The sequence below is a fragment of the Sander vitreus genome, chromosome 11 (genome assembly GCF_031162955.1).
Source record: "Sander vitreus isolate 19-12246 chromosome 11, sanVit1, whole genome shotgun sequence".
NCBI lineage: Eukaryota > Metazoa > Chordata > Actinopteri > Perciformes > Percidae > Sander > Sander vitreus.
Window position 1 is genome coordinate 30,676,399 of NC_135865.1, and position 27,986 is coordinate 30,704,384.

General features: G+C 43.5%; 1 protein-coding gene across 1 annotated transcript in view; it reads right to left on the bottom strand.

Moving 5' to 3' along the window:
- The window catches only part of LOC144525886 (titin-like), a 263,814-nt gene that overhangs the window by 47,033 nt on the left and 188,795 nt on the right, over window positions 1-27,986 (bottom strand). Inside the window, 30 exon segments of the mRNA XM_078262949.1 lie at window positions 108-410; window positions 879-1,466; window positions 1,580-1,876; window positions 2,541-2,738; window positions 2,896-3,000; window positions 3,281-3,588; window positions 4,395-4,677; window positions 5,289-5,576; window positions 6,131-6,421; window positions 7,273-7,560; window positions 8,057-8,362; window positions 8,602-8,904; window positions 9,328-9,630; window positions 10,296-10,583; window positions 11,110-11,409; window positions 12,172-12,474; window positions 12,812-13,111; window positions 13,328-13,603; window positions 14,114-14,360; window positions 15,897-16,060; window positions 16,365-16,670; window positions 17,576-17,860; window positions 18,122-18,442; window positions 18,870-19,067; window positions 19,513-22,284; window positions 22,731-23,024; window positions 24,359-24,658; window positions 25,148-25,429; window positions 26,025-26,333; window positions 26,922-27,224. Coding sequence (XP_078119075.1) covers window positions 108-410; window positions 879-1,466; window positions 1,580-1,876; window positions 2,541-2,738; window positions 2,896-3,000; window positions 3,281-3,588; window positions 4,395-4,677; window positions 5,289-5,576; window positions 6,131-6,421; window positions 7,273-7,560; window positions 8,057-8,362; window positions 8,602-8,904; window positions 9,328-9,630; window positions 10,296-10,583; window positions 11,110-11,409; window positions 12,172-12,474; window positions 12,812-13,111; window positions 13,328-13,603; window positions 14,114-14,360; window positions 15,897-16,060; window positions 16,365-16,670; window positions 17,576-17,860; window positions 18,122-18,442; window positions 18,870-19,067; window positions 19,513-22,284; window positions 22,731-23,024; window positions 24,359-24,658; window positions 25,148-25,429; window positions 26,025-26,333; window positions 26,922-27,224 — 11,109 coding nt within the window.

Here is a 27,986-nt window from a genome sequence, read left to right on the forward strand (position 1 = left end):
ATAAAATAGTGGTAAGTGTCTTTTAAATCTCATTATAGCATTCCATAAAAATTTTTATTTTGATGTTGTGTTTGCTTGACACAGTTGAAACACTTGTGTTTACTTACAGGCCTCCTCTTTTGTTCTGACAGGCATCGATGGTTCACTTGGCTCTCCAAAGCCAGCTTTGTTCTCAGCAAGAACACGGAACTCGTACTCTATACCCGTGGTGAGACCGGTAACTTCAAAGGTGAGCTCACTTATGGATTTCTTGGATGCCCTGACCCATCTCATTCCCTTTTTCTCCTTCTTCTCAACACAGTAACCTATGATGTCACTTCCTCCATCATCAGCTGGTCTCCTCCAGTTCAGAGTAGCTGAATGTCCGTTGACTTTCTCAACCTCTGGTTTAGATGGTGGACCAGGAGGACCTACAGCATAGAAAGAAGAAATACATTCATGAATCTAAATAGTCTGTATTCCTCTCCAAGAGACATTTTATTTAAAAAAAAAAAAGCGCAGATGTAAGAAGGGCTGCAACCAATGATTATTTTCATTGTTGATTAATTTGTCAGTTATTAGTTGTTTGATCTATAAAATGTCAGAAAATGGTGATCAGTGTTTCTCTAAGCCGAGAGTGATGTCCTTAAATATTTAGTTTTTTTCCACAACTCAAAGATATTCCGTTTTCTGTCACAGAGGAGAGAAAAGCTAGAAAGAAAAATCACATTTACGAAGCTGGAATCAAAGAATCTTTTTTTTTTATTAAAAAAAAAGACTCAAACACATTGACAATTATAGATTAATCTTGCAGCTCTACTGTCTTATCTTATCTTTAAAAAATAAGTGCAAATGTAGGATGTAAGATGAAGTGAGGAACATAAACAAACTGCACATACCGAATCTATCAACCATCTTGACTGCATCAGAGTGTGATGGCTCACTGGCACCATACTGGTTTACAGCAGAGACTCTGAAGAAGTATTCATTGCCCTGGATAAGCTTGGTGGCCACATAGTGACAGTCGATAATGTTGTCTTCCAGGACAGTCCAGAGCAGGCGGCTGGTCTCTCTCTTCTCCAGGGTGTAATGCTTGATAGGAGAGCCTCCATCCTCGGTAGGAACTGCCCAGGTAAGAGTGACCTTTTCAGAGGAAATACCGCTGCATTCGATGGGTCCAGGAGCAGCAGGAACATCCAAAACTGTGACCTTGACCGTTTCCTCCTTCACACCGAAGGGATTGCTGGCAGTGATGATGTAATCTCCAGAGTCCTTCCTGCTGGCGTACTTGATGGACAGAGTGGAGGAAGTCGCAGTGGTCTCAATATTTACAAGATCAGAGGGTTTGAAATACTTTCCTCCCTTTGACCAGCATGAGGTTGGCGCAGGTTTGCCTAAAATGCTTGCGGCAGTGATGACAATAGTATCTCCAGCTCGGACAGTCAGACCCTCCTTAACCTGTGCTTCGATAATAATGGTTGGTGCAGCTGTTGGACAAAAATGGAAAACCTTCATTTATTATGCATTATGACAAGATAATCAGTGAAGATATACAGAGATAGGAGCAATACAAAATCTTAGTGGTCGTTGTATATCTCACCATATTCATCTGTGCAGATAATAGTATCAGTCTGCTCGGACGGCGGGCTGATAGCTCCGGCAGAATTCTTCGCCCTGATTCTGAACTCGTATTTGCAGCCCTCCTGCAGCTCGGTCACAGTGAATGCAGGCTCCACAACATTCACGTTGTTGGCCTTCACCCATATCTTAGAAGGCAGGTCGCGCTTCTCAACGATGTAGCCAGTCAGCCTGTGGCCGCCGTCGAGCTCTGGCTCGGTCCACTGGAGGGTCACGGTGCTTCTGGTGATGCTGATCACATCAGGTTTTCCAGGGGCATCTAATTATACAGATATAAAACATATGAATGCATTGTTGTAGGGCCGCAAGTAACTAGAGCTGCAACAATTAGTAGATCTATAGAAAAATAATGGCCAACTATTTTGATAATCGATAAATTGTTCATGCATTAAATGACAAAAATGCCATTTTAAGCCTCTTAAATATGGAGATTCCCTGCTGTTTTCTGTTTTATATCAAAATAAACTGAATATATTTGAGTTTTCGACTGACCAAACAATACATTAAAGACATCATCTTGGACTTTGAGAAACTGGCATGGACATTTTTCATTATTTTCTAACATTTTACAGACCAAAGGATTAATTGATTAATTAAAATGGGGAAAAATGTGGATCAGTGTTTCCCAAAGCCCAAGATGACGTCCTCAAATGTCTTGTTTTGTCCACAACTCAAAGATATTCAGTTTACTGTAACAAAGGAGTGAAGAAACTAGAACATATTCACATTTAGGAAGCTTGAACAAGATAATTTTTAAGTTCATAAATAATGACTCAAACCGATTAATCGTTTATCAAAATAGTTGGCGATTAATTTAATAGTTGACAACTTATCCATTAATCTTTGCATTGCATTGTTGCATATATTTTACTAAATCAATATTTGATTAAACGTGTTGCCTCTCTCACACTTTTTACACTTACCAATGGCGTCCAGGGCCACCTGTGGGTCGGTGGGAGCACTTGGTCTACCAATGCCAGCCAGGTTGATTGCCATGACTCTGAACTCGTACTCCAGACCTTCAGTCAGCCCAGTTACCTTGTGTTCCTTCATCCTCAAGGCGTTCGGGCTCGCACGCTTCCACAACATACTGTTCCTCTCCTTGAACTCAGCATGGTAGCCTGAAAGTAGAACAAAAGGGGGACAATCAAAATCCACATTAAGCTCACATAGATTCATCAATTAAAGAAGTAAAGATAACATATATGTCAAATAATATAAGTATAAATAGCATAGATGTTTGTCAATAGGTAGATTAAGTGTTCAAGCTGACTGCACCTGTGATGGGAGATCCTCCAGTCTTCCTGGGGTCACACCAAGCCAGGTAAGCTGAGTCGTGGCACATGTTCATAATCTGAGGTGGAGGAGGAGCATCGGGAACATCTGTAGAAAAACAGCAATATCGTACAGTCAGGAAAAGCTCAATAATTAAGTTCAACTTAACTCTTAGATATCGATTAACAATCTAAAATAAAAACCATAAAAGCTAGAGCATTCAAAAATGTACAGAGTTCAAATAACTTCTGCAGTGTTAAGAAATATTTTGTAAAGTTTGTATTTTTTAAATGTATTTATTTATTGGTTGTACTGATTTTAGGTATATGAAACATTTGAAGATACTCCAAGAAATGACATCATAATAAGCAAAAATAAAGTCACTTACTGAATGGATGTTTAGCAACGATGGACTCAGACTTGAGTCCCTCTCCGACGCCGTACTTGTTCTCAGCGCTGACTCTGAAGATGTACTCTGTGCCCTCATGGAGACCCGTCACCCTCATGGTGTTGGTCTCCACAGTGGAGGACACAGTCACCCACATGTTGGTGATGAAGTCTCTCTTTTCTAGGATGTAGTTGGTGATCTCTGAGCCGCCGTCATCTTTGGGAGCGACCCACTTCAGCGTAGCACCGTCGGCAGTTACATCTTTAAACTTGATGGGTCCAATAGGAACGCCAGGTTTACCCACCACCCTGAAAAGAGACAAGGGATTGAAAGTGTTTTCTTTTACCATTGGTACTTAGCTAACGTAACTGTACACATTCAGACACCGTTCACGATTATTGGACATGTCTGCCCCGCCAAGTGCAAAGAGAATTAATTAACACACATCTAAGACTCTACATTTGAATGTTCATACATGTACATGGATATTTACATGTCTAATTAGTGTAGGTAAGTGACTTTGATGAGAGAAAGCAGGAAGAAGGCTTGGGCGACGCTCAGGTGGCGGTATAACTTTACATTTAAAGTTGAAATGAAGGCGTTTTTACTGCATTATTATATAGGGAGTTGTTGAAGCATTGCATTTCATTGTGAAGAACAGAAGTACAGTCCCGGATGTGATGACAGCATTGATGTTCATTTGGGCGACTTGTTAATACGGTTAATACCCCAAAAAACCACCAGCGCCCAGTGTTTACAGCGGGGAGATAGGAAGGGGGTACAAGAATGGCCGAGGGTAGCGCACGTCTAATTCACTGGTGTTAGCTTCCTTTAGCCGACAAAGCTTAAGTAAATGGTTAAAATGATATTCCGTTAGAAAGGTCAGAAGTTACACTTTAGTTTGACACCATTAAATTAACTGAAAACATTACAAGATCATTTATATTTGTATTTAAACAGATATTCTGATAGAACATTAGCCAAAAAGTGGACACAGTTCAGTTATACACAGCCAGTAATGCATGGGTATGACTGAAACTAACATAGCTTGATCCACTTTGAGGAAAATACTCTTCATGTTGTATTATACTCGCTGGCACAGTTTTCTTCCTACCTGATGAAGATGGTGGACTCCTTGGTTCCAGCTTTGCTCCTCAGGGTGATGGTGTACTTGGAAGCATCACCCCTCTGGCAGTCTCTGATCAGGAGGGTGGTGTTGACCGCAGAAGACTCGGCGCACACTCGGCCGCTGTCTGTCAGGTCTTCATCGTCTCCCTTCTTCCAGGACACTTTGGGCGTAGGTTTGCCGATGATCGGGATCCTTAGACGTACGATGCTGCCCTCTTTGGCGATGTAACACATGTTGGGCAGCTCCCTCAAGTCAAGGCTGGGAGGAACTGCAGACAGAAGAAATGAGCAGTTCAAACTCTACTTTAAACCTACTTTCTTAAATGACTTGACCTGACTTGGAGCGCTAACACCACAGCACTAGTTTTGAAGACAGAGCAGAGACTTTACTTCCTGAGGATCCTCAGGAGGAACCACCTCACCCAGAAACTGCTAGTGTCTTTCTACTGCTGCTCCATGGAGAGCATCGCGCCCAGAAGATCATTGGCTGCCCTCTCCCCTACCTGGATGATCTTTACAGTTCCTGCTGTCTCCAAAAAGCCCAAAGCAAACTAAAAAGAGCCATCTCACCCCAGACACTTTCTGTTTGAACTACTGCCCTTAGGCAGACGTTTCAGGACAATAACAACACAAACAAACACTCAGAAATAGTTTTTTAACCAAAACACATAATTGCACTTAACGCTACTTGAGATGAATGTCTTTTAACTTTTTACTTTCAATCTTTTGTCTCTTTTTCTATATTTTTATAGTGACTTAAAGAGGCTCTTTTATATTTATTTATTCACCTGTTTTGCACATTTCCTGATGTTTGCACTGAAAGGACTGCATGTTTTAATAATTATTATTATAAGTTTTATAAATCTGGAAAGTCGCTTACTGATCACGTCCTTGGCAACCACTTTCAGCTCCTTGACAGCGCTCTCTCCCGAGTCGTTAACAGCTTTGACTCTATATGTGTACTCTCTGTCCTCCACCAGGTCCTTGGCGCTGTACTGCATGTTCTTGGACCTCATAAGCTCCTTGTAATTGTCGTCACCAATGAGAACCTCCAGCACGTAGCAGATGATGCGGCTGCCACCGTCGGTGAGTGGTTTCTTCCAGCTCAGAGTGCAGGAGTCCTTGGTAACCAGCAGAGTCTTGAAGTCCATGACAGGCCCAGGCTCCTCTGGAAAGGTAAAAACGAGTGCAGTGAGTATGATTTGTTTTACAGAAATCCATAAATGGAATGGAAATTCTTCAAGTAATGCAAACTAAATTCTTAGGAATTATAGTACACAAAAGGTTAAATTGGAAAAACCATATTGAACAACTACTGTAATATTTTTTGGGCTGCTACATATCCTGCATTTCTTACTTAAGGTAAAAAAGTCATGGAGTAACGTAGGAATTTAGAGTAGTTACTTGTAATTTAGAAGGGGGATTTAAGAATGATTTCACATTCACAGACAAGATCAATCTGCACCTCTATTCAGTAAATATTTATTGCTGTCTGTAGATAAGGTAAATGTCTTTCAGACATGCATATTTATGTTCAAATCTTCGGATTGCAGATAAATCTAGATCAAATTTTTTTTTTCTTCAGATATTCACTCACATTCAACTTGGCAGAAAATCATTTTCATTTGCCTATGTACTTTATATCTACGTATGTGCAAATCAACTAAACTAAACTAAGAACAAAAGCAGGACAAGCACAGAATCCGCTATGATGAAACCCACCAGATGCTCTGACGGAGTCGGCGGTCTCGCACCACTCTCCGGCACCGAGCTGGTTAACCGCTGCCACTTTGAAGCAGTAGGAGCGTCCGGCGTCCAGGTCCGGCACCTTGAACGATGTGCTGGGGCAGTTGTCAGAGACGATGGACCAGGCCTTCCTCTCTGTGTCACGCTTCGCCACGATGTAGTGGGTGACGTCGTGGCCACCGTTAATCAGAGGAGTGTCCCAGTAGATGGAGGCGCTGTCCTTGCATGCCTCCTTCACCATCAGGTTGGCTGGCGGTCCGGGAGTATCTGCAGAGATACAATATCACTTTATAACAGTCACTCTTCAAATATGGACCTAAACAAAACGGATTTATTTTTTTATTTTTTGAGAACATATTCCTGTTTCTGATGATTCCATTCATGAGTGGCTAATCTCTAGTAGGGTTGGGTACCGAAGCCCAGTTCCACTATGGAACCGGTTCCTACGCAACCGGTAGGAATCGGACCGGATCAGAATGCAAATTTTGGTTCCTCATTTCGGTCATTCTCTGTAGCTAGCTGCTGTAAACGTAGGCTACTTTTAAAATGCCATATTTTCCCTCTGGGCTCACCAAAACGGACGTAAAAGCCTATTAACCATTCACTGCATGTGATCGCTAGTCAACATATTACATCTTTGAATCGGTTTAGGAATCGGAATCGTAAAAATAAACAAACGATACCCAACCCTAATCTCAAGTCAGTCAGTTTCTACAGTAAACAGTAGAAATACTTAGCTTAAAGTAATGATTAGACAGTATGAGTAGTTTGCTAAAATTAATAACTAAACAGTTCAAATGATTTGATTAAAGTAAAGGATAAATGGTTGAAATAGTTAGCTAAAAGTATTGCATAAGCGGCTGAAATTATTGGCTAAAAGGTCAGATTTAACAGTTGAAATAATTAGCTACAAGTAATAGATAAACAGCTGTAACTACAGTAGTATGACCAAACCAAACTAAATCTTGACAGTTCAACAATCATGGAATACTTTACATTTGGAACAAACTTTGTGAATTGATGGAGTACGTAAGTTCATCTGACAGAACTGTGGGGGTACCTTGGTCCAAAAAGGTTGGGAACCCCTGACTTAAGGAATAATGGTGCCCTTAACTCACCAAAGACCTTGACAATGATGGTGTACATCTTCATGCCAGCCATGCCCTCCAGGTTCAGGATGTATTTGCCGGCATCATATCTGTTGACCTTCTCCACAATCACGGTGGTGTCGTTGTTGGTGGTTTTAATGATAACACCCTGGCGGTCCTTGAGGTTGCTGTTCATCTTTGCCCAGACGATCCTGGGAGTGGGGGTGCCCTTGTAGGTGGCGTACAGCCTCATGGTGGAGCCGGCGCGCAGCTCCAGGCCGTCCTTCAGCTCTGCACTCAGCTCTGCCTCAGGAGCAACTGCATCAACACACACAGAGATGTTTTTATGTGTGACAGTGTGAGGACACATTCTTATTGTTTTCTTTTTGTATAGATAGATATACAGATAGATAGATAGATAGATAGATAGATATACAGATAGATAGATAGATAGATAGATAGATAGATAGATATACAGATAGATATACAGATAGATAGATATACAGATAGATATACAGATAGATAGATAGATAGATAGATAGATAGATTAAACAACAGAGTAAACTGTTGAAATAGCCTAGGTCTAGGGTGTCAAGTGACCATTGCCTAAGTAATCGGGGTTAGTATGAGAGTCATAATCCAGCTAACTATAAATAAGATGAACTTTTCCAGGTTTGTGCCAGTTTTAAATAACAGAAAATTCCAAGTTGTATCTTGGTTCACTTGCTATTTCGATGATATTTTGTTCTACTGATGCTCCCTGTCCTACTAAATCAGAATAAATGCAGTTTAAAGAAATTGTAATTATACGTACTGATGATGGCCTTGACAATATGCTTGCCGGGTACTTCAACTGGCTCGCTGAAGCCGACCTTGTTGACCGCAGTGATGCGGCACTGGTACTCGGCCTTGTGTGTAAGGTTCTGGATGGTGTAGCTGGTCTCCTGCAGGTTCCTGGGGACATTGCAGCGGGTCCAGTCTGCGGTGTCAGCCTTTTTGCACTCCACCAAGTATCCAATGATGGGGCTCCCGCCATTGTTGGCAGGGGCGGTCCAGGTGAGGCTGATAGTGCTGTTGGAAGTGTTGGACACACTTGGGTTGACAACGGGGCCAGGAGGAGCTGGGGAAGAGCACATTTACCCAGGTAAGTTTACATACAGAGAGTCTTTGATCCCTGTGAGTAACAGTACATGTATTATTTAATTTAGAAATAACTAACTAGGCTTGTAACAATTGTTACATAATTGTCTAATCGCAGACATGAAAGGGGAGAGAGGGGGGGAATGACATGAAGCGCCTGCTCTACCAACTGAGCTAACCCGGCCACTATGCAAGGTTTTCTGAGGTTATGGGACTTACTGATTGGATTCTGTGCAGTGGTGCCAGCGGAGGGCTCGCTGGGTTTGCCAAGCCCTGCCTGGTTGACGGCACTGACTCTGAAGCTGTACTCGCATCCCTCTGTGAGGCCTGTAACTTCCAGGCTCCTCTCGGTTATGGGCTTCCTGGTCACCTTGGTCCAGTTCAGGTCCTTGGTCTCTTTCTTTTCCAGCACGAAGCCCAGGATAGGGGACAGGCCATCATCGGCAGGCTCCTTCCAGCTCACAGTCATACAATCTCTGGTCACGTTGGTGATCACTGGGGCCTCGCAGGGACCAGGGACAGCTGCAAGTGTAATTTTGGTTTAGATATTTGTAATTCATTTCAGTTTGAAATAGGAAACCAACTCTTGACTTAATGTGATAAGATTTAGATGTTGACAGAATATGCAAAGTGACAGCAAGGGCGCTTTCACACTGTTAGTTTGGTAGACTCTGTGCGATTGTCAAAAACACCAAAAATTGTAAACAAATCATCTCTGATCTGTCCTGTTTGGTACTTGGAAACGAACCGATCCAGGGTTCAGATAACACGGACCAAACTGCTCAGGTGTGAAAGCACCCTAAGACGGTTTGGTGTAGCTGTTACTTGTCATACAGACATCACAGTATAAGACCCAGATTAAACTGTAGCACTGATTGCTACCTTTTTTTTTACTACGATTGATTTATTATGCAATACCCAGAGGAAATGCTAGTAATGACTCACTGAATGGGTTCTTGGCCATGACAGAGTTGGTGATGAGGGGGTCTCCGACTCCCCACGTGTTCTCTGCACGGATTCGGAACTGGTACTCGTGTCCCTCGATTAGCTTCTCCACGTTGAGCTCGAGGTGGTCGGCCTTGATCTTGGCGGAGACCTGGGCCCAGTTGGCTCTGCTGGTCTCACGCTTGTCCACAATGTAGTTGGTGATGGCAGCGCCGCCGTCCTTCAGAGGAGGCTCCCAGGACATCTTGATTCTCGTGGCAAACACCTCGAGGTATTTGGCGTTGGAAGGAGGGCCGGGCACATCTGAGAAGGCACAAAATAACGGACTATCAGCCAAACGAGCACAGCATGTTGATGGTGAAGCTGTGTGCACATCAATCATGCAGAGAGAGAGCTTTCTGAAAATATGTCCCTTCTGAACAAAATAGTTAAGCTTTGTGCAGTCCCATTTACCTGGGATTAGCTGGGAACATACCTTTTGCATATTTAGTGTAAAGAGCCATTACCCCTCCCACTGCTAAGTGCCTAAGACTACACACAATTACATGTGGTAAACAGTCACAATGAGTAAGGTCATTTTTTTTCACAATTCCAGCACACTTCTAAAACTACTTTTTACAACTTGTTGATTTACCAGTTACCAGATTCCAGAATAGGTCTTGAGGCCTCACACAATCTACTCAGATATTATTGTAGCTGAACTTGTGCTGAATAGAAACAAGTCATGGTACTTACTGCTGGTAAAATACTGCTTAGATTTGTTCAAATTGACAATAATATCAGAGTTTGCCAAAACATCTGTGTGTCTGAAAATACCCTCAGACCCCAGAGGTTTAATGTAAATACAGCTTAACCCTTTTTTATACCTTCTATGTATTGGTCTTTATTGTTATTCTTAATGCAGCTAAAGTTGTCAGCGCCAGAGTTTCAACAGACATCCTAAAAAAGAAAACAAAGAAATGACTCACCCAGGACGTTGACCTGGATTTCGGCGGTCTTGGAGCCGCTGGCGTTCTCGGCCAGGATGGTGTAGGTTCCTGTCTGCTCCTTGGTGACTGCCGTCATCTCCAGCTGGAAGTGATTCCTCTGTTGGGTGAGGGTCTGGCCGTAACCTGATTTCAGACTGTCATCGCCTCTCTTCCACGTCACTTTGGGCATAGGCTTACCGAACACCTCAGCCTCCAGGAGGATCGTGGATCCGGCCTTCACCCTCAAACCCTTCTGCATCTTGGCATTGACCTCCACCCTCGGGGGAACTGTGTTTGTAAAGATGACATAAATAAGGATTACGAGTCAGACTTGAGAGACCTTTTAGTTCTTAAAGTCACAAGCTTATGGTAGTCAAGTAGACTGGGTAAACCCAGCCCGATCTGCAGACGATTTGATTTCTGGTGATAGCCAGACTAGTAGTCAAGCTGATTATTGGTCTAAAACTACAAATATTTGGGAGTTGAAAATGACATCTTAATGAATGTGCACTGAATAAGTTTAGGAAACAATGTTCTTTCTTAGAAAGCTGGCACTTTAAGTTCCTTCTTTCACTTTGAATACTGTTTTTATTAGTAGGTTTCTTCATGTAATGAATTATTTATTGCTTGTCAGAACTTCCTGTTGTCTTCTGTATGTGTTGTACACCGTATTCTCTGTACTGACCGGTTTTCTTTTTCTTTTGAGGAGACGTGTAAGACGACATACATTTCTCCAAAGTTTAATTTGACTCTGAAGATACAGTAATGTCATCATCCTGGTCATCAGTAACAGTGTAAAATCAAAAGCTCTCACCGTTCTCAGCGCAGACTAAGACGGGGTCTGTGGGCTCGGAGGGTTTGCTTATGTTGACAGCAGTTTTGGCGATGACTCTGAACTGGAACTGCAGGTCTCTCTCCAGCCCGGTCACTTTGTACTCCTCCCTCGGGCAGTTCTGGCTGCTGGTGTTGCAACGTATCCAGGTGTCTCCGGGCAGCTGCAGGGACTCAACGTAGTAGCCAATGATCCTGCTGCCACCGTCGTTCTTAGGACGGGTCCAAACCAGAGTGACAGAGTTCTTGGTAACATCCAGAATCTCAGGTTTACCTGGAGTGTCTGTGTCACAAACAAACAAATGTGAAAAAGTAAGGAACCAAGATTAAAATACAGCTGCAAGCGGCAATTCCGGGTCCAAACCCTTTCACGGCCAACAGAAGGAAGCAGCCCAATTGCTAAAGTCAAAGCAACAAGCAGCACTGAGCCGGTTTTAGGCTTAACAAAGCTGAGCAAAGTCACTTCAGCTGGTTAAATTCTGTCTAGAAAAAAGGGTGAGAACAAGCACACACCTGTTTCATCGCTACAATAAATGCAGCCTTTGAATAAGTCCTGCTATTTCGCTGTAATAAGTCCCCTTTTATCTTTATTTAACAAAAAAAGATAGGTGTCTCCATCCATTTTAAGCAGGATTGCTCAGAAACAACTTGAGTTATGGCCAATTTCCTGTTTTAAATGATGTTCTTTCACCTTTATTATTATGCTCATTTAAACTGGCTGTATACCATATTTTGGTGACAAAAGTCTTCTCGTCATGCAAATTAGCAAAGAACATCATGGTGGACTTTTATGGTCCAGGAGGCTTTTTTGTAGATCACATTAATCTGGACTTGTGTGAGAAAGTTCAAGTCAATGTGACTTTTGGTGCGAGTGGGGTGGCTCTTCAAAAATTGCATTTTTTGAAGTAAATCATAGCGCCCACTGTGGGTGATGGCGCTCATATTTCTTGTGAAGCATTTGCACATTTAACATTTAAACATTTAAACCATAATGAATAAAATAAATCTTATTGCATAGGTTTTGTTGCGTAGGCGTCAAACATACCGATAGGCGTTCTAGCCGTGACAAAGTCTGTCTTCTTGCTCGGTTTGCCCTGGCCAGCACGGTTGATGGCAGACACTCTGAAAATGTACTCCAGGCCCTCAATGAGGCCGGCGCACGGGTACTCCAAGGTGCGGATGATGGTGTCGTTGGCCTTCACCCACAGCAGGCTGTTCCTCTCCTTACGCTCGATGTAGTAACCTGTGATGGGACTGCCGCCGTCGTTCTCGGGCTTATCCCAGGCCACGAACATGCAGTCCTTGTTGGTCTTGTTGATGCGACAGTTGAGGGGCTCACTAGGAACATCTGGTCACAGAAAACCAACAAAATGAATATTGTCTGTAATGATAAAACCTCTCAACTTAACGCTGGGTTTCCCAACTTTTTTTGAACTGCAACTCCAAGCGAGATTGTATCAGAACATGATGCCGCCAGTGTACACTTTCTACTAACAAATTGTTGATTGTTGAGTTTTGTGGCGTTGATACATTTCTAACAAACTATTTGGTAAGTTTTTACTCCAAAAGTTGGTTTGGTATTTACGCTGCCTGTGGAAACCCAGCGTTACACAGAAGCTTACATCTGAAGCTAATCAAAGACTGCACTGGTGACTTAATTCATATTTCATATTAGTTAAACTTACCGAAGGGGAACCTTGCAACCATCCTGTCAGACTGCGTGGGGTCTGACACTCCGTAGCGGTTCTCAGCACGGATACGGAACACGTACTCCTTCCCGGGGACAAGCTTTCCGAGCCTGCAGCTGGTTTTTGTACCAGAAGAGACAGCCGTCACCCAGTCGCCTCTACTCACGTCACATTTCTCCACCACGTAGTTGGTGATGTTGCTGCCTCCGTCCTCCAGCGGTTTGTTCCAGGACAGAGAGCAGGCATCGGCGTCGATGTCGCTGATCACCACAGGGCCCTCGGGAGGCCCGGGGATGTCTGCAACACAAACGTCAGTTTTATTCCATTTTGAACATGTTAGAAATAAAAAGATGAATAAGAACATGTAGTGTGTGCATGTGCATGTAGTTCAGCACAAGCAAGAACTACAACAACAAAAACTGAATACTCAGGAAACATATATTTATCTATCTTAAGTCCACACTAAAATAAAACCTAATTGAAAATTGTAAACGATTGTAACTTTGCACCAACCTCTGATGATAATCTTGACGGTCTCGACCACCTTTGCAGAGCTGTTCTCGGCCACCAGGCTGTACTCTCCAGTGTCGGTCCTCGACACGTCTTTGATGATCAGGACACACAGGTTTCCGGACTGGTGCACGGCCAGACGGCTGGATGGCACCACCGCGTCCTTGCCGCGCAACCACTTGCAGGTCGGGGCGGGTTTTCCAGAAACCAGAGCCTCCACTCTGAGCTTGGCTCTGGCTCTGGCGCTCACCGTCTCTGGCATGACGATCTTTGGCTCCACTGAGGAGGGCGGACATAAGAATTTGACTCGTTAGACTGGAGAGATCATCTCGGAAAGCTAAAAGCAGCTTTTCAGATAATAATTAGTGGTCAGATGTAAAAGCAGGAGGAAGAAAGGAAAACGTCACAGCACCAACATGTGTTAAAAGCTGTTCTAACTAACTACGTTTTGAGGCTAGATTTAAAAAGATCTGTAATATAGTGCAAATGTCAGGGCGTAACTAGTTCCAAAGTTTCGGGGCAGATCACCACACAGTATGTAGTTGGACCTAAATATAGTAAAGTTGTGACATCACAACCGTATGGAAGTCTTGACGGCTCTTTTAAAGGCCCTGTTTCTGAATAGGGGCTGTGTGCATTTCGCTGTGGATTTAGCGTTTTTATACAGTACATTCCCAGTATTTGTACAGCACCTCGGCCTGCTTTATAGTGAAAAAAGACATGGAAATCTCATGTTGTACAATATGGGATCTTTAAATGATCTCCTATTAATGTGAGGTAATAACTTACGCATCTGTTCCTTGACTTCGATTGGCTCCCGGGTCTCGGTGAATGAGCTCTGGCCCATCATGTTCTTCGCCGCCACTCTGAACTTGTACCTCTTGCCCTCCTTCAGGCCGCTGATGCTGATGGACAACCCTTTCACCGTGGTGTAGGCGTTCCACACTTCCTTCTCCGGTTCTTTGTCCTCGTCCTCCTCTTCCACGGGGGGCGGGGGAGGCGGGGGCGGAGGCGGAGCTTCTTCTCCCTCGGGAACCTGCCGCATATTTTAAGGTTGGAGATGAACACTTTTCAAATGTACTCAATAAATACAATCTATATATTATAATAATAAAACTATTTTACTAAATAAACACACAAAACATGTCGATCCTAAAGATTTCTAAATGTAGAAACATGAACAAAATATTTCTCAAAACTTATTTGAACTCTGTACATGTTTTAGTTTTTGACATATGCTCATTTTTATGAGCAGAGTGTTAAGGCATTTTGATAGTTTCATCTGCAATAGAAATGGGGTCATATGTTTTTTGCCCCGGACGTCATGTAACATGACGATGTCATTGCAAGCGTACAACACGATGACGCAAAAGACAGAAGTCTTAGCCTTCTGCTGCAGAAAGAATGAATGCTCTAGCTGTTATAGTTTTTATTGTAGATGAATTCAAACAACGATCTGCTGTGGATGCCGACCTACCTCTAACGGTTAAATGACAAACTTCCGTAAGATTTTGTATATTTGTAAAATGACAATGAGGTGAGGATTGTTCCAGCACATGCATCTTAATTACATGTACTAGAACTTTTAGTACAGCCCTGTACAGCAGTGTTTCTCAAATGGGGGTACGTGTCCCCCATTTGAGAAACACAAAGGGGTACTTTGGAGGACTGCAGGGGGTACGGGAGCGCTTTTAAAAAAAGTTTTTGTCGCTTTTTGTCACTATTTTCGACCTGTTCCTTCCTTCCTTCCTTCCTTCCTTCCTTCCTTCCTTCCTTCCTTCCTTCCTTCCTTCTTTCCTTCCTTCCTCCCTTTCTTCTTTCCTTCTTTCTTCCCTTCCTTCCTTCCTTCCTTCCTTCCTTCCTTCCTTCCTTCCTTCCTTCCTTCCTTCTTCCCTTCTTTCCTTCCTTCCTTCCTTCCTTCCTTCCTTCCTTCCTTCCTTCTTTCCTTCCTTCCTTCCTTCCTTCCTTCCTTCCTTCCTTCCTTCCTTCCTTCCTTCCTTCCTTCCTTCCTTCCTTCCTTCCTTCCTTCCTTCCTTCCTTCCTTCCTTCTTCCCTTCCTTCCTTCCTTCCTTCCTTCCTTCCTTCCTTCCTATTTTCAACTGTCTTCTTTTTTCTCCAAGTTTGTTGAAGTTTCTGTCGCTTTTTTCAAAAATCAATTCCGTTTTTTGTCACTTTTTTCTAAGTTTGTCGTCCTTTCTACTGTGATTTCTTTTTTACAAGTCTGTCGCTTTTTATGAAGTTTGTCTTTTTTTTGATACTATTTTCCACCTGTTCTTGCCTTATTTCCTTCTTTCTACCGACTTTTTCCAAGTTTTTAAGTTTTCTTAAAGTTTTTGTTGCCTTTTTCATCAACATGATCTATCTATCGCTGGTCAGGGGGTACTCGGCTTACAAACACAATTCAAATGGGGAACATTATTGAAAGAAGTTTGAGAACCACTGCTGTACATCATGTTCAACTTTTTAGTCGCCTTTTTGTCAATGTTCTTGTCGCCTTAGCAAAACAGAAGACAGTTTGAAGATTTTTGAAATCAACCGGTGATTGAAGCAGTCAGAGAAGAATGAGACAAACCTCCACAGGTGCTGGAGGCTCTGGAGGAGGTTTCACCTCGATGTACTCAACGACATAACCATCGATCTTGGCGCCGCCGTCCCTAGCCGGTTTCACCCAGCCAACTACAGCGCTGTTCTTAGTGATCTCCAGAACCTCGATCTTCTCACAAGGATCAGGCTTGCCTGTAAAAGTTCATCAGACAGGTGGGTTCAAGTGCTACAAACCAATGCCAATGTCAATCCTATGTGTGTAGCACCTTTCATTACACGTAAACCCAAAGTGATTTACATTAAAAACAACATACACATTTAAACAAAGCATGGATAGAAATACACAACAAGACTATCAACGTGATGGACCTCAGGTCATCAGACGGAAAAAGAAGGTACTAAAAACCTTTCCTTTTAAGCAAGCTATGTCGTACATTTTGTGTAGATGAGCACAGTACAGGCTGTACGCTGATCGTGACGAAGAGACGATACTTACTGACGGGATCAGAAGCCAGGTAGGAAGTGGGCGACACTCTGGGAACTCCAGAGCCGTACTCATTGACCGCTGTGACTCTGAAGTAGTACTCGGTGCCCGGCGCCAGGCCGCTGACTTTGAAGGGAATCTTATCAATCTCAACTTCTGCCTTGACCATTGCCCACGTCTTGCGGTCGATCGCGCGCTTCTCGACGATGTAGTGTGTGACCTCGCTGCCGCCGTTGGTCTCCGGAGGAGTCCAGGCCAGCATGGCCGACGTCTGCTTGATGTCAGTAGCTTCCAGATTTTCTACAGGTCCCGGGGTGTCTGTCATGGAAAACACATCATTTAGACAGTTAGTTAAACTTATGGTCAAATGTTTCTCTTGGATAAACAAAATCTCCGCTCTTGGTCTAAAGATATATGCACGTTGCTTTGTAACTATGGGTTTGGTGAGTCGTTTTTTTAATAATGAAAATCTCAGTATTTGTTTAAAGAATCTGCTAAGGACAAAGGGGCTGATGATATAAGGGCTTTAAGTATTTTTATGATAATATAACCTGATTATGGCACAGAGAATTATGTTGTCTAAAATGTGTCTTACATATGTATATGTTTTACCTTTGACTGTTGAAACTGGACAATATTTTAATGTATAAAAAGAGAAGCTGGTCTGTCTGATATGTTGGTGAAATGATACAGAAAATCTGTTCCATTTTGTTTTCTACTGTACTTGTTTAGCAAGCAAACAGATATAGATTTTGTAAATATGGATGATGCTCAAAGATTGAGATGGCTGTTCACATGTGAAACATTACAAATTAGCCTGTTATCTTGAGAAAGCCTGGGAGAAGAAAGAACAGATCTGTAGATACCTCTTTGTTTGTACTGTTTTTGGTATTCATGTATTTCTCCACATTTTATATCTGCGAGACCAGAAGATGTCTGTTAAATAGCGGTGCCTTGTAATCCCACGTGAGATGGGCCAAATGTTTGGCATGACACAGAAATGAAACAAAACTAAAACTAAAACTGTATGCATGATAAAAAGAAAACCAGGACTTCCAATACTTAAAGATTTCCTTTAAACTGCAAGAGAATGAGGATTTTAAGCATTCATGAAGTCAATTTCAGAGAGAAAAATGCAAACATAGGGGTATGGTTTTAAATCGTAAAACTGCGTAAAGTGTAATGTAATTTTTGTTGAAATAAATGTGAAAGCCAGGACTTACCCAGAACTTTAACAGCAACGAACACGGCCTTCTCTCCGGCAGTGCTGCGCAGCGTCAGGCAGTATTTGCCTGAGTCGTAGCGGGTGCTGTCGGGGATCACCAGGAAGGTCATAGTGTCAATGATGTCGACTTTTCCTTTCCGGACCACATTGTCGATGCCCATCCTCCTCCAGGTGACGGTGGGAGGCGGTCTGCCTCTGATGGTGGCCCACAGTCTGATGGGACAGCCGGCTCTCACCGTCAGGCCCTGCTTCAGGCTGGCGTCCAGATCAATCTCTGGCGACTCTGTCCAAAGCAACAAACGGTGCAGCGGTCAGTTTCATGTTGCAAGTGGTGACGGCTTTTGTGTCAGCCAACACAAAAGATATATGCTATATATGTTAAACAAATTGCACATACAACCTTAAATAAAAATGTTACGTTTGAATTAAAGCAGGCATCATAGTAGCACAAAGGTTTTCTTATAGTTAGGCATTGGCATACCTGCTCCTGTTAGGATCTGACACTATGAATACAATTTAATTGAGAACTTAGTGTAGTCCTCACCTTGGATCTCCTTGGGGATCACAGGAGCCCCCAGGTCACAGGGCAGACTCATGCCCACCTGGTTCTGAGCCGACACTCTAAATTCATACAAAAGCTTGTTGTCCAGACTCGAGACTGTGAACTCGCACACGACCAGCTGAGCTGCTACGTTGCATCTCTTCCAACCTTCGTCTCCTTTCTTGGCACTTCCCTGTACCCTCATCTCCACAACGTAGCCGATGAGGGGAGCTCCACCGTCGGACACGGGCTTGGTCCAGCCCAGGGTGACGCTGGACAAGGTGCTGTCCAGGACTTTCATGTTGGTAGGAGGTGCAGGAGGTTCTGTAAGAACATTTAAGGATGTAAGTAAGTAAAGTTCATTTCTAGAGCACATTTAAACACAGCTTAATCTGACCAAAGTGACGTACAAAAAAAGCACAAAAGAACATTGAAATGTAAAAAGAAAGAGTAGACAATAAGCAGTGATTCACAAATACAGAATTATAGACATGATGGATTGAGAGATTAGTCTGTTAAAAATGTGTCTTAAGATTTAAAAAGAGAAATGGAGTCCCTATATTTTAGTAAGATATAGCTGTGAATCATCAGTGTAGAAGTGACAGGAAATGTTGTATTTTCTAAGTGTTTTCAAGAGGGAGCATGTGTGATGATGAATCCATGGATTTTGTCTAAAGCAGTCCCAGCATGAGCTACATTTGCTAACAAACACATGTTGAACACAATGAAAACATTATTATCAGTTACATACCAACGGCGTCCTTGGCAGTGATGGCACGTGAAGGCTTGCTTGGGCTGCCAATGCCAATTTCATTGACCGCCTTGACTCTGTACTGGTAGTCGTGGAGGGGCAGGAGTCCAGTAACTGTGAAACGAGTTGTAGGGACTGGATCCTTGTTGACAGGAGACCACCTAACGCCATGCTCTTCAATCTTCTCCAATAGATAACCTGTGTCGAGATTAAATATAGAATTTACACAAAATGAATCCCCAGATGTTCCCCCTTTGTGTTAAGTGTAATAAAGAAATAGGAACCTACTACCACTGTATTTGGCAATGTCCTTCAATAGCCAGATTTTAGAAACATGTCGCCAATTTTTCACAAAACAATTACATTGAACCCTGAAAAATGTAAGGTTTTTCCCATATTTTAGACGGTATTAACTTTGTTTTTGATTATCGTCTTTGTCTTTACAAACAAGTCATAGATTGTTTGACCTCTTCCTTTGACATGACTCTAATGCAAACAACAATGTTTTAAATATGAGCCAAATGTGTGTTGATGTTACCCATGTGTACATTATTACTCTGTTGTCATTTGGCAAGATCTGAGTTGTCTGGTTCCTGGTTTGTTAATGTAAAACATTATTAAACTATTATTAAAAATAGATAACCTGTGATTGGCTTTCCGCCGTCTTTCTCGGGCTCGGACCACTGCACAGTCATCTCCTCCTTGCCGATCTTGGTGACCTCTGGCGCCTCAGGCGCACCGGGTACACTGAACTGGGTGCCGGCAACAATGGCTTCACTCTCCACCGCAGGGCCAGGACCCATCTTATTTTCAGCACGAACTCTGAAGATATACTCGTTGCCCTCGATGAGACGGGTGACGTTAGCTTTGTTGGTGATGACAGCGTTGGTGTGGACTGACCAGACTCCCCTCTTGGTATCACTTTTCTCAATAATGTAGTTGTAGATATCGCAGCCACCATCGTCCTCTGGGACTTCCCAGGCCAAATGGCACCTGTCTGTGGTGATACCAGACACTTTGAGATCCCTGATGGGGCCGGGTCGATCCAGTACATTCACCTTTGCACGAGCAGAGCCGGTTCCAGCACTGTTGGAGGCTGTAACAACGTATACCCCGCTGTCAGTACGCCTTGCTCCGGTAATCAGCAGCTTCGAGAAGTCAGAACCAGTTTCAACTTGATGCCTGGGGCCTTTCCTTATCTCCTTTTCGCTCTCGTCTTTGGTCCACTTGACATCAGGCTGGGGTTTGCCCTTCACTGTTGCCTCGATGGGGATGGAGTCTCCTGCCTTGACGACAAGCGTTCCATCCAGTTGAATCTTGATTTCAGGCTCCACGAGCTGTTCCTTGACCAAAACTTCAGCTGTGGTCACCCAGTTGCTCTCACCTCCCTCGTTCTTAGTCTGAACTCTGAACTGGTAGATTTGGTTTTCCATGCACCTGTCAGCCATGAAGTAAGTCTCCTTGATAGCCCCCTTGTGAACCCTCTCCCACTCCTCTGCCTCCTTTGGCTTCTTCTCAACATGGTAACTCAGGTTACGGCTGCCGCCATCATAATCTGGCTTCTTCCACTTGAGGAAGCAGAAGGTCTTGCCGATCTCAGAGATTTGGAAGTCATTGGGTTCACCAGGCTTGTCAATAGAATCGACAGCAAGCACAGGTGATTTGGTCTCAGTGGTTGGACCAGCACCGATCTTGTTCTCTGCGCTAACACGGAAGAAGTACTCGCAGCCTTCAGTAAGAGGGGCTTTCATCAGGCGCTTGGTGCAGTCATTGGCCACGACAGTCCATCCTCTCTGGCTGGGCTGACGGCACTCAACAATGTACTGATTGATCTCAGTGCCTCCGTTGTCCTCAGGGTTCTCCCAAGAAACCACACAGGATTTCTTGGTCACGTAACCCACTTTCAAGTTCTGGCAAGCTCCTGGTATGTCCAAGACATTGACGATAATTGTCGCCTGTGCCTGTCCGCTACTGTTCTTGGCCAGAATGGCATATTTACCGTAGTCTGACCTGACTGCGTCATTGATGACGAGTTCACACAGAGGGTAGTTGTTGTTCATCTCAATGCGCTTCTCCCGGGTTACAGCTCTGGCATCCTTGGTCCATGTGATCTCTGGGTCTGGTCTGCCCTTCACTCTAGTGATTAAACTTATGATCTGACCTGCCCTGACCGTCAGAGAGTCGCGGCAGGACACGTCAACAACAACTTCAGGGGGCACCAGGATGTCCTTTGCGAGGACTGCCTGAGACAGCTCCCTGGGTTCACTGTCTCCGACAATGTTGGTTGCTCTGACGTGAATTCTGTACTCCATTCCTTCAATGAAGCCTGGCACTCGGTAGGCACACATCGTGATGAGTTCCTTGTTGATTCTGTCCCACTTGGCGGATCCTGACTTCTGAACCTCAACCACATAGCCCAGAATTGGACTGCCTCCGTCTCTTGTGGGCTTTGTCCAGCAGATGTCGGCATAGGACTTGCTCCAGTCCTTGAGTTTAAGATTGCCAGGTGGTCCGGGTTTGGTGATGGCACGAGTAGCCTTGATGGGGTCAGAGGTGAGAGAAGGCTCGCTGATACCAGCGACGTTCTCAGCGAACACTCTGAACTCGTAGCTATTGCCTTCAAACAGGCCCGAGACTCTGTATCTGAGGTCCAGCACGGGAGTTTTGTTGACACGGATCCACTTTCCGGTCATTTCTCTGCGCTCAATAACATATCCGCTGATGGGGCTGCCTCCATCATAGTCAGGCAGGGTCCATTCCACTGTCACAGCGTTCTCCGTGATATCAGAGCACTCTGGCAGGCCAGGTGGACCAGGAGGGTTAAACATGTGCTTTGCAATAGTTGGAGGACTCTCAAGCCCTGCACCGAGTCCAATTTTGTTCTCTGCACGGATACGGACAATGTACTCACGGCCCTTCTCCAGCCTGGACACTTTGGCCTTGGTGCTCATGCCGCTGGAGCTAACAACTGACCAGGGCTCCCATGGCTTCTTCACGTCCTTCTTTTCCACAACGTAGTTGTTGATAGGCGTTCCGCCATCATCTTTGGGTGCCCTCCATTGGATCATCATGTAATCAGGGGTGACCTCCAAGATATTGACAGGTCCGATGGGTGGACCGGGAAGATCCAGCACTGTGACGTGCAGCGCAACGCTCTTGCTGCCGGTAGGATTGGCCACATGGAGGATGTACTCTCCGGTGTCTCCTCTCTGGGACTCAGGGATACTGAGGACGGTAGAGTCTCCAGCAGACTCAATCTTAAAGCGGCCCTCAGATGCGATTTCTTTGCCGTCGGACGTCCATTTGGCAGTGGGCATGGGGATTCCTGTCATCTTGGCTGGAAGGACAATAGGAGTGCCAGCTCTGACAACAAGACCCTCAATAAGCTTCACATCAACTTCAATCGTTGGTGGCTCTGGAAGAAAACAAAACATAACACAGAACAATATTAGGATGTTTCCAGGCCGGTAAATGAGAACAGGTACAGAATTACCAACGGTCATAGTTCCTTGAAAAATAATCCTTCCTCTTGAAAAGATTAAGCAATTAGTTATCAACTATTAAATTAATCGTCAACTATTTTGATCATCAATTAATCAGTTTCATCAGTTTGATCAATCGATCAAGTAACTATCCCATCATTTCCTTCATTAAATAACTATTTTTATATACTATCCTTAAACTTTTGTCCATCCACTACATTTATCAAGCACAATTACATTCTAAATAGATCACAACAAAACTGAAGCAAGTTAATACAAAATAATACACTACTAGTCAATAATATGAACATCTCTATTTGTGTGTAACTAAAGAAACAAAACAAATAAGAAACCACTCAATAAGAATCCTGTTTCTTACGTGTCTTTTCCTGGCAGGTGATGGGGATGCTGGTGTCAGGGCTGCTCACACCGATGGCGTTCTGAGATTTGACCCTGAAGCGGTAAGTCTTGCCCTCTACCAGACCGGTGACATGGGCGTGTTCGTTGCTGACGGTCTTGAAGGTGACCCAGTCGGTCTGGCCCTCTTCCTGGTGCTCCACGATGAAGCCGGTGATTTCACTTCCGCCAGTGCGGTCGGGCCAGTCCCACGCCAACCACACCTCTGTCTTCTCTGCGTCAGTGTGGTGCAGGTTTTTGGGTGGGCCAGGAGGATCTGAAAACAGTCAAGGATAGAACAATTTATTTGTAAAACAGCCTCAAGACCACTTGAGTACTTATATAAAAATGCCTTTAAGATCCATGGCAGAAAAACACGCAATATCACCATCTCCCTACACTGGAAAGCACTTTGGGTCAACTTCTGTTGTTTTAAATGTGCTGTATAAATAAAGATGACTTGACCTTTTTACCTCAAGCAACTTGCAAGTTAAATAATACTTCTTTACTAATTAATTTTGTTTGTATCTTCACATTCTCTGCTCTATGTTCTTAGTCAATGTGTGTGTTTGCACTTTTAAATTCTGTAGTATGTACTTACAATGACGATTCTGATTCTACTTGCTAAGTGCTTAAAGCTGCATTGTGTAAGAGTTTCTCCCGTCTAGCAGTGAAATTGTATATGACAACCAACTGAATATTACTTTCTAGCCCTTCCTCTTACGGTGGCCGAACCCGAAATGATCTCTCAGTATCTCCATCGTTTACACGCAGCTGTTCTATCCACTCCAATATTAACTTTGGTCTTGGCCTGTTTTAATTCTCTTTTTAACTTCCTTGGCGACTCCGTTACATGTCCTAGAGAATAGGTGTGATCCTCCATCTTCAACAGGCTTTCAAATCTGCCGGCAGTCGCGAGTAATCTCCCCCTGGCATTCGTCACGGTGCCACTGAGTGTAAAAGCACGAAAGGCGGAGATATGTCCCTCTTTGGCTAATGTATTATAAAGATGGAGGTATGTCCCTCTTTGGTTAATGTATTATAAAGATGGAGGTATGTCCCTCTTTGGTTAATGTATTATAAAGATGGAGGTATGTCCCTCTTTGGCTAATGTATTATAAAGATGGAGGTATGTCCCTCTTTGGTTAATGTATTATAAAGATGGAGGTATGTCCCTCTTTGGCTAATGTATTATAAAGATGGAGGTATGTCCCTCTTTGGTTAATGTATTATAAAGATGGAGGTATGTCCCTCTTTGGCTAATGTATTATAAAGATGGAGGCGCTACATGGCGGCCGTCAATCGAGCGAGTCGCTCATATGTATTCTGAATGATTCTGAATGTCAGATTCTACACTTACAAGAATACTTTGATTAGTTGGTGGAAGTAATTACACATGAATGAGCTCATATTTGTGAAAGAACAAAGGGGTTTTGGCTAAAAATCAACTCAAAACATTACACAATGTAGGTTTAAACACTCTTGTGAATGACTCTATGGACAGCCAATAAGACTGGAGCTTTTAGGATTTGGATGCTCCACAATTCACAATCCTTATTTAGTACTCCAAGTAAAATTAGACAACATGACATAATTATGACTTTCACACACAGAGAGGATCGAGAGCCTTGATGGGTTGCTTCGTCCCCACGTAGTCACTCCTGCCAAACTGGTTTTCAGCCGCCACCCTGAACATGTACTGGATTCCTTCCATCAGGTACATGGCCATCAGACTTGGCTTCTTATTGGCTGCAGAGACGGGCACCCAGTGGTCGGCGGCCACGTCTTTCTTCTCCACGACGTAGTGGGAGATGACGGCGCCGCCGTTGTCAACGGGAACCTTCCACGTCAGGTAGGCCGACTCGCTGGTCACCTCCGAGATCACCAGGTCTCTGGGAGGAGAAGGCTTGTCTGGGGGAAGCAAAAGTGGGTGAGGGTATTTATTATAACATATTTTAAATTTAAATATCATCTTAAAGGGTTGTTTTTTTCAACCTGGACCCTATTTTCTCATGTTTAAATTAAAGGTCTAGTATTAAGCAGTATTAAACTAACTGCTGCTGAACATTAGTCCTGTAGGGTAACATTACAGCTTGTTACTAACTGCTGCTGAACATTAGTCCTGTAGGGTAACATTACAGCTTGTTACTAACTGCTGCTGAACATTAGTCCTGTAGGGTAACATTACAGCTTGTTACTAACTGCTGCTGAACATTAGTCCTGTAGGGTAACATTACAGCTTGTTACTAACTGCTGCTGAACATTAGTCCTGTAGGGTAACATTACAGCTTGTTACTAACTGCTGCTGAACATTAGTCCTGTAGGGTTACCCTTTAAGAAATGTTCTTTTGTTCAAGACTTATCAAATCGCATGTTTGTGTCGGTGGACGTTTCTCTTACTCAGCACGAGCACGGCAACAGTTGCTGATTTCTTTCCCGCGGCGTTCTCCACAGTGATGGTGTAGTTGCCGGAGTCTGTCCGGGCGCTTTTGGGGATGAAGACTTTGCTGCCGGTGGCGGTGACAGCGACAGTGATGTGAGAAGGAACGTCTCCGTCATTCTTCTTCCAGCTGACGGTGGGCGTCGGTATGCCCTTAATGGTGGCGCTCAGCGTGATGTCGGTGCCCAGCATGGCCAGGTGGTCACGGGCCATGTTGGCATCCAGCAGCAACTCGGGCTCCTCTGTGGAGGGAAATGGGAATCAGTTCACTGTCAATGTCAATATAAGCTGTATTTACAACACACACACACACACACACACACACACACACACACGCACACACACACATGCACACACACACCCTATCGTTGCTATTGGGTCAAAACCTTGCATGTCCAAATCCGATGGTCGCCGTTGTCATTACCATTTACCTCAGACCAAGTCAGACAAAATCACCTCGTAATCCTCAACGTAAAGACTGAGCAACAGCATTGATTGATTGATTACAAAAGGAAATGTAAATTATGAAATATGGAGATACCAAGTTTAATTTATCCGTCCCCAAACCATGTCTTCATTCAGTTTCATGTTCTAACAAGATACATTAGCACGTCCTAACATGTAAAGTATCACGTAAAGAAAAATAGTATATTGTTAATGATAAATAGTAATGGTATTGTTATAACAAGAAACATTTCTTGTTATAACTTTAAAATATCTTGTTATTACAATAAACTTTTTCACATTACAACGTGAAACGTTTTTCTTTTTCACACGAGGCAGCAATATGCTTCCATACATAATAAACCAAAGATGAGTTCTAGATGAAGCCCTTACCCAGTCTGTCGTGGACTTTGATGGTCTGTTTGACGTATGAAGGGTCAGATTTGCCGGCAGCGTTGACGGTAAAGATCCTGAAGTTGTATTCCTGTCCTTCGGCCAAGTCCGTCACCACGTAGTGCAAGTCGGGGCACTGCTCCGGCGTCTCGTTGGCCTGCGTCCATTCCACGGCGCCGGGCTTCTGGTACTCCACCAGGTAGCCGAAGATACGCCCCTTCCCGTCGTGGCGGGGCAGCTTCCACCTCAGGCTGACGGTGTCTTTGGTCTTATCGTAAGCCTCGGGGGTCACTGGCGGGCTCGGAGGCACTGTGACGGGAAAATATTAAAGACTATAAATGATCTGGGCAAAAAAATGTAAATGTGGAACCCTGTGTTAACTTTCAATCAATCAATCAGACTCTGTCTTATATAGCACTTTTGATACATGCCAATGTATCAAATCAATACACTGCCCCCTCCCACACACACCAGAGATATACATACATAACACCCAATACCACACAAATATAAGAAACTATAATATTTAAGAACTATAAGAATTAGACTAACAATAGTAATAATATGTACATTATAAACACCTCTATTATATACACACAGGTCAAATAAATATATATATACAGATGAGATAAAGTGCAGATGAAGAAATAATGTATCTATATATGGAAGGCCACGCGGGCCAAATATACTTATTATTTTACCAGCATTTGGCTGGTAGATGGTGGAAAATTTGAACCCTGCTTAGAAGATATTACAAATATGAAATAAGAATCTATTTTGCATGAATGTGTGTCACTGGCTGATGGCATCCTTGGCGAGGAACACCATGTTGTTGCTATATATATATATATATATATATATATATGATATGAATGTGTGAATGTGTTTGCGACTGACCAATGGGATCCTTGGCGAGGATGGGTTTGGAGGGTTCGCTGGGGTCTCCGGTGCCCAGCTCGTTCTCAGCCATCACCCTGAACTCGTACTCGCAGCCCTCCACCAGGTCCTGGATGCGGTACTGCGTGGCCGGGTACAGCGGGTCTCTGGTGGCCCGGGACCACCGCTTGGCCTTGGGCTCCTTCTTCTCCAGGATGTAGTTGGTGATGGGCTTCCCGCCGTCGCGTGGCCGGTTCCACAGAACCAGAGCGTTGGTGGCGTACACCTCCCGGACAGTTGGCATCTCGGGGGCCTCGGGGACTCCTGGGGGAGTGAGCAGAGAAAAACGGGATTATCACCGATCTTTTAGGGTCATTTTCCAATGCACAAAGACTATTTAACTGAAAATATCTTGTTATAACGAGAACATATCTTGTTATAACAAGATCATTTCTCTTTATATATTGTTAAAACGTGGAAATATCATTATAACAAGAAAATATCTTGTGGACATTACGTTCTCCTGTAACATGACTTACTTTACTTATTATTTTACCGATCAACCTTTGAACTGTGAGCTATGATTTGCGAATAATTATCTTGTTGTTTATGTGTATTTATTGTAATTTTATGTTATTTAACTTTTAGTTTTGTTTAGGAAGCAGAAGAAACTAATCTTTTAGGGTCCTTTTACAATGCTGAAGGAATACTTAACTCAAAATATCTTTTTAAAACGTATAAATATATTTGTTTTAATTCCAAATAATTAAAGTTTGTTTCCAATACCTTCCTGTTAGAAACCTCCTACGTCCCGTACAGACAGATTAACATCTCTAAGGAACAGCTGGCTCTACTCTCATCTCCTTCGTCTAAAATGCATCTTTGATACTTTCATTTGTCCACAAAGGTATTGAACAGTAAGGTTGGGTACCGAACCCGGTGCTGATATGGCACCGGTACCTTAACAACCAGTATATACCGGACTGAATAGCAACGGGGATTTCTGTGCCACTAATATGCCTGCGCTGCTCTCTGATGCTCTGAAACAGACATTAGAGGCAACAGAAGCATCGCTGCATGTGATGC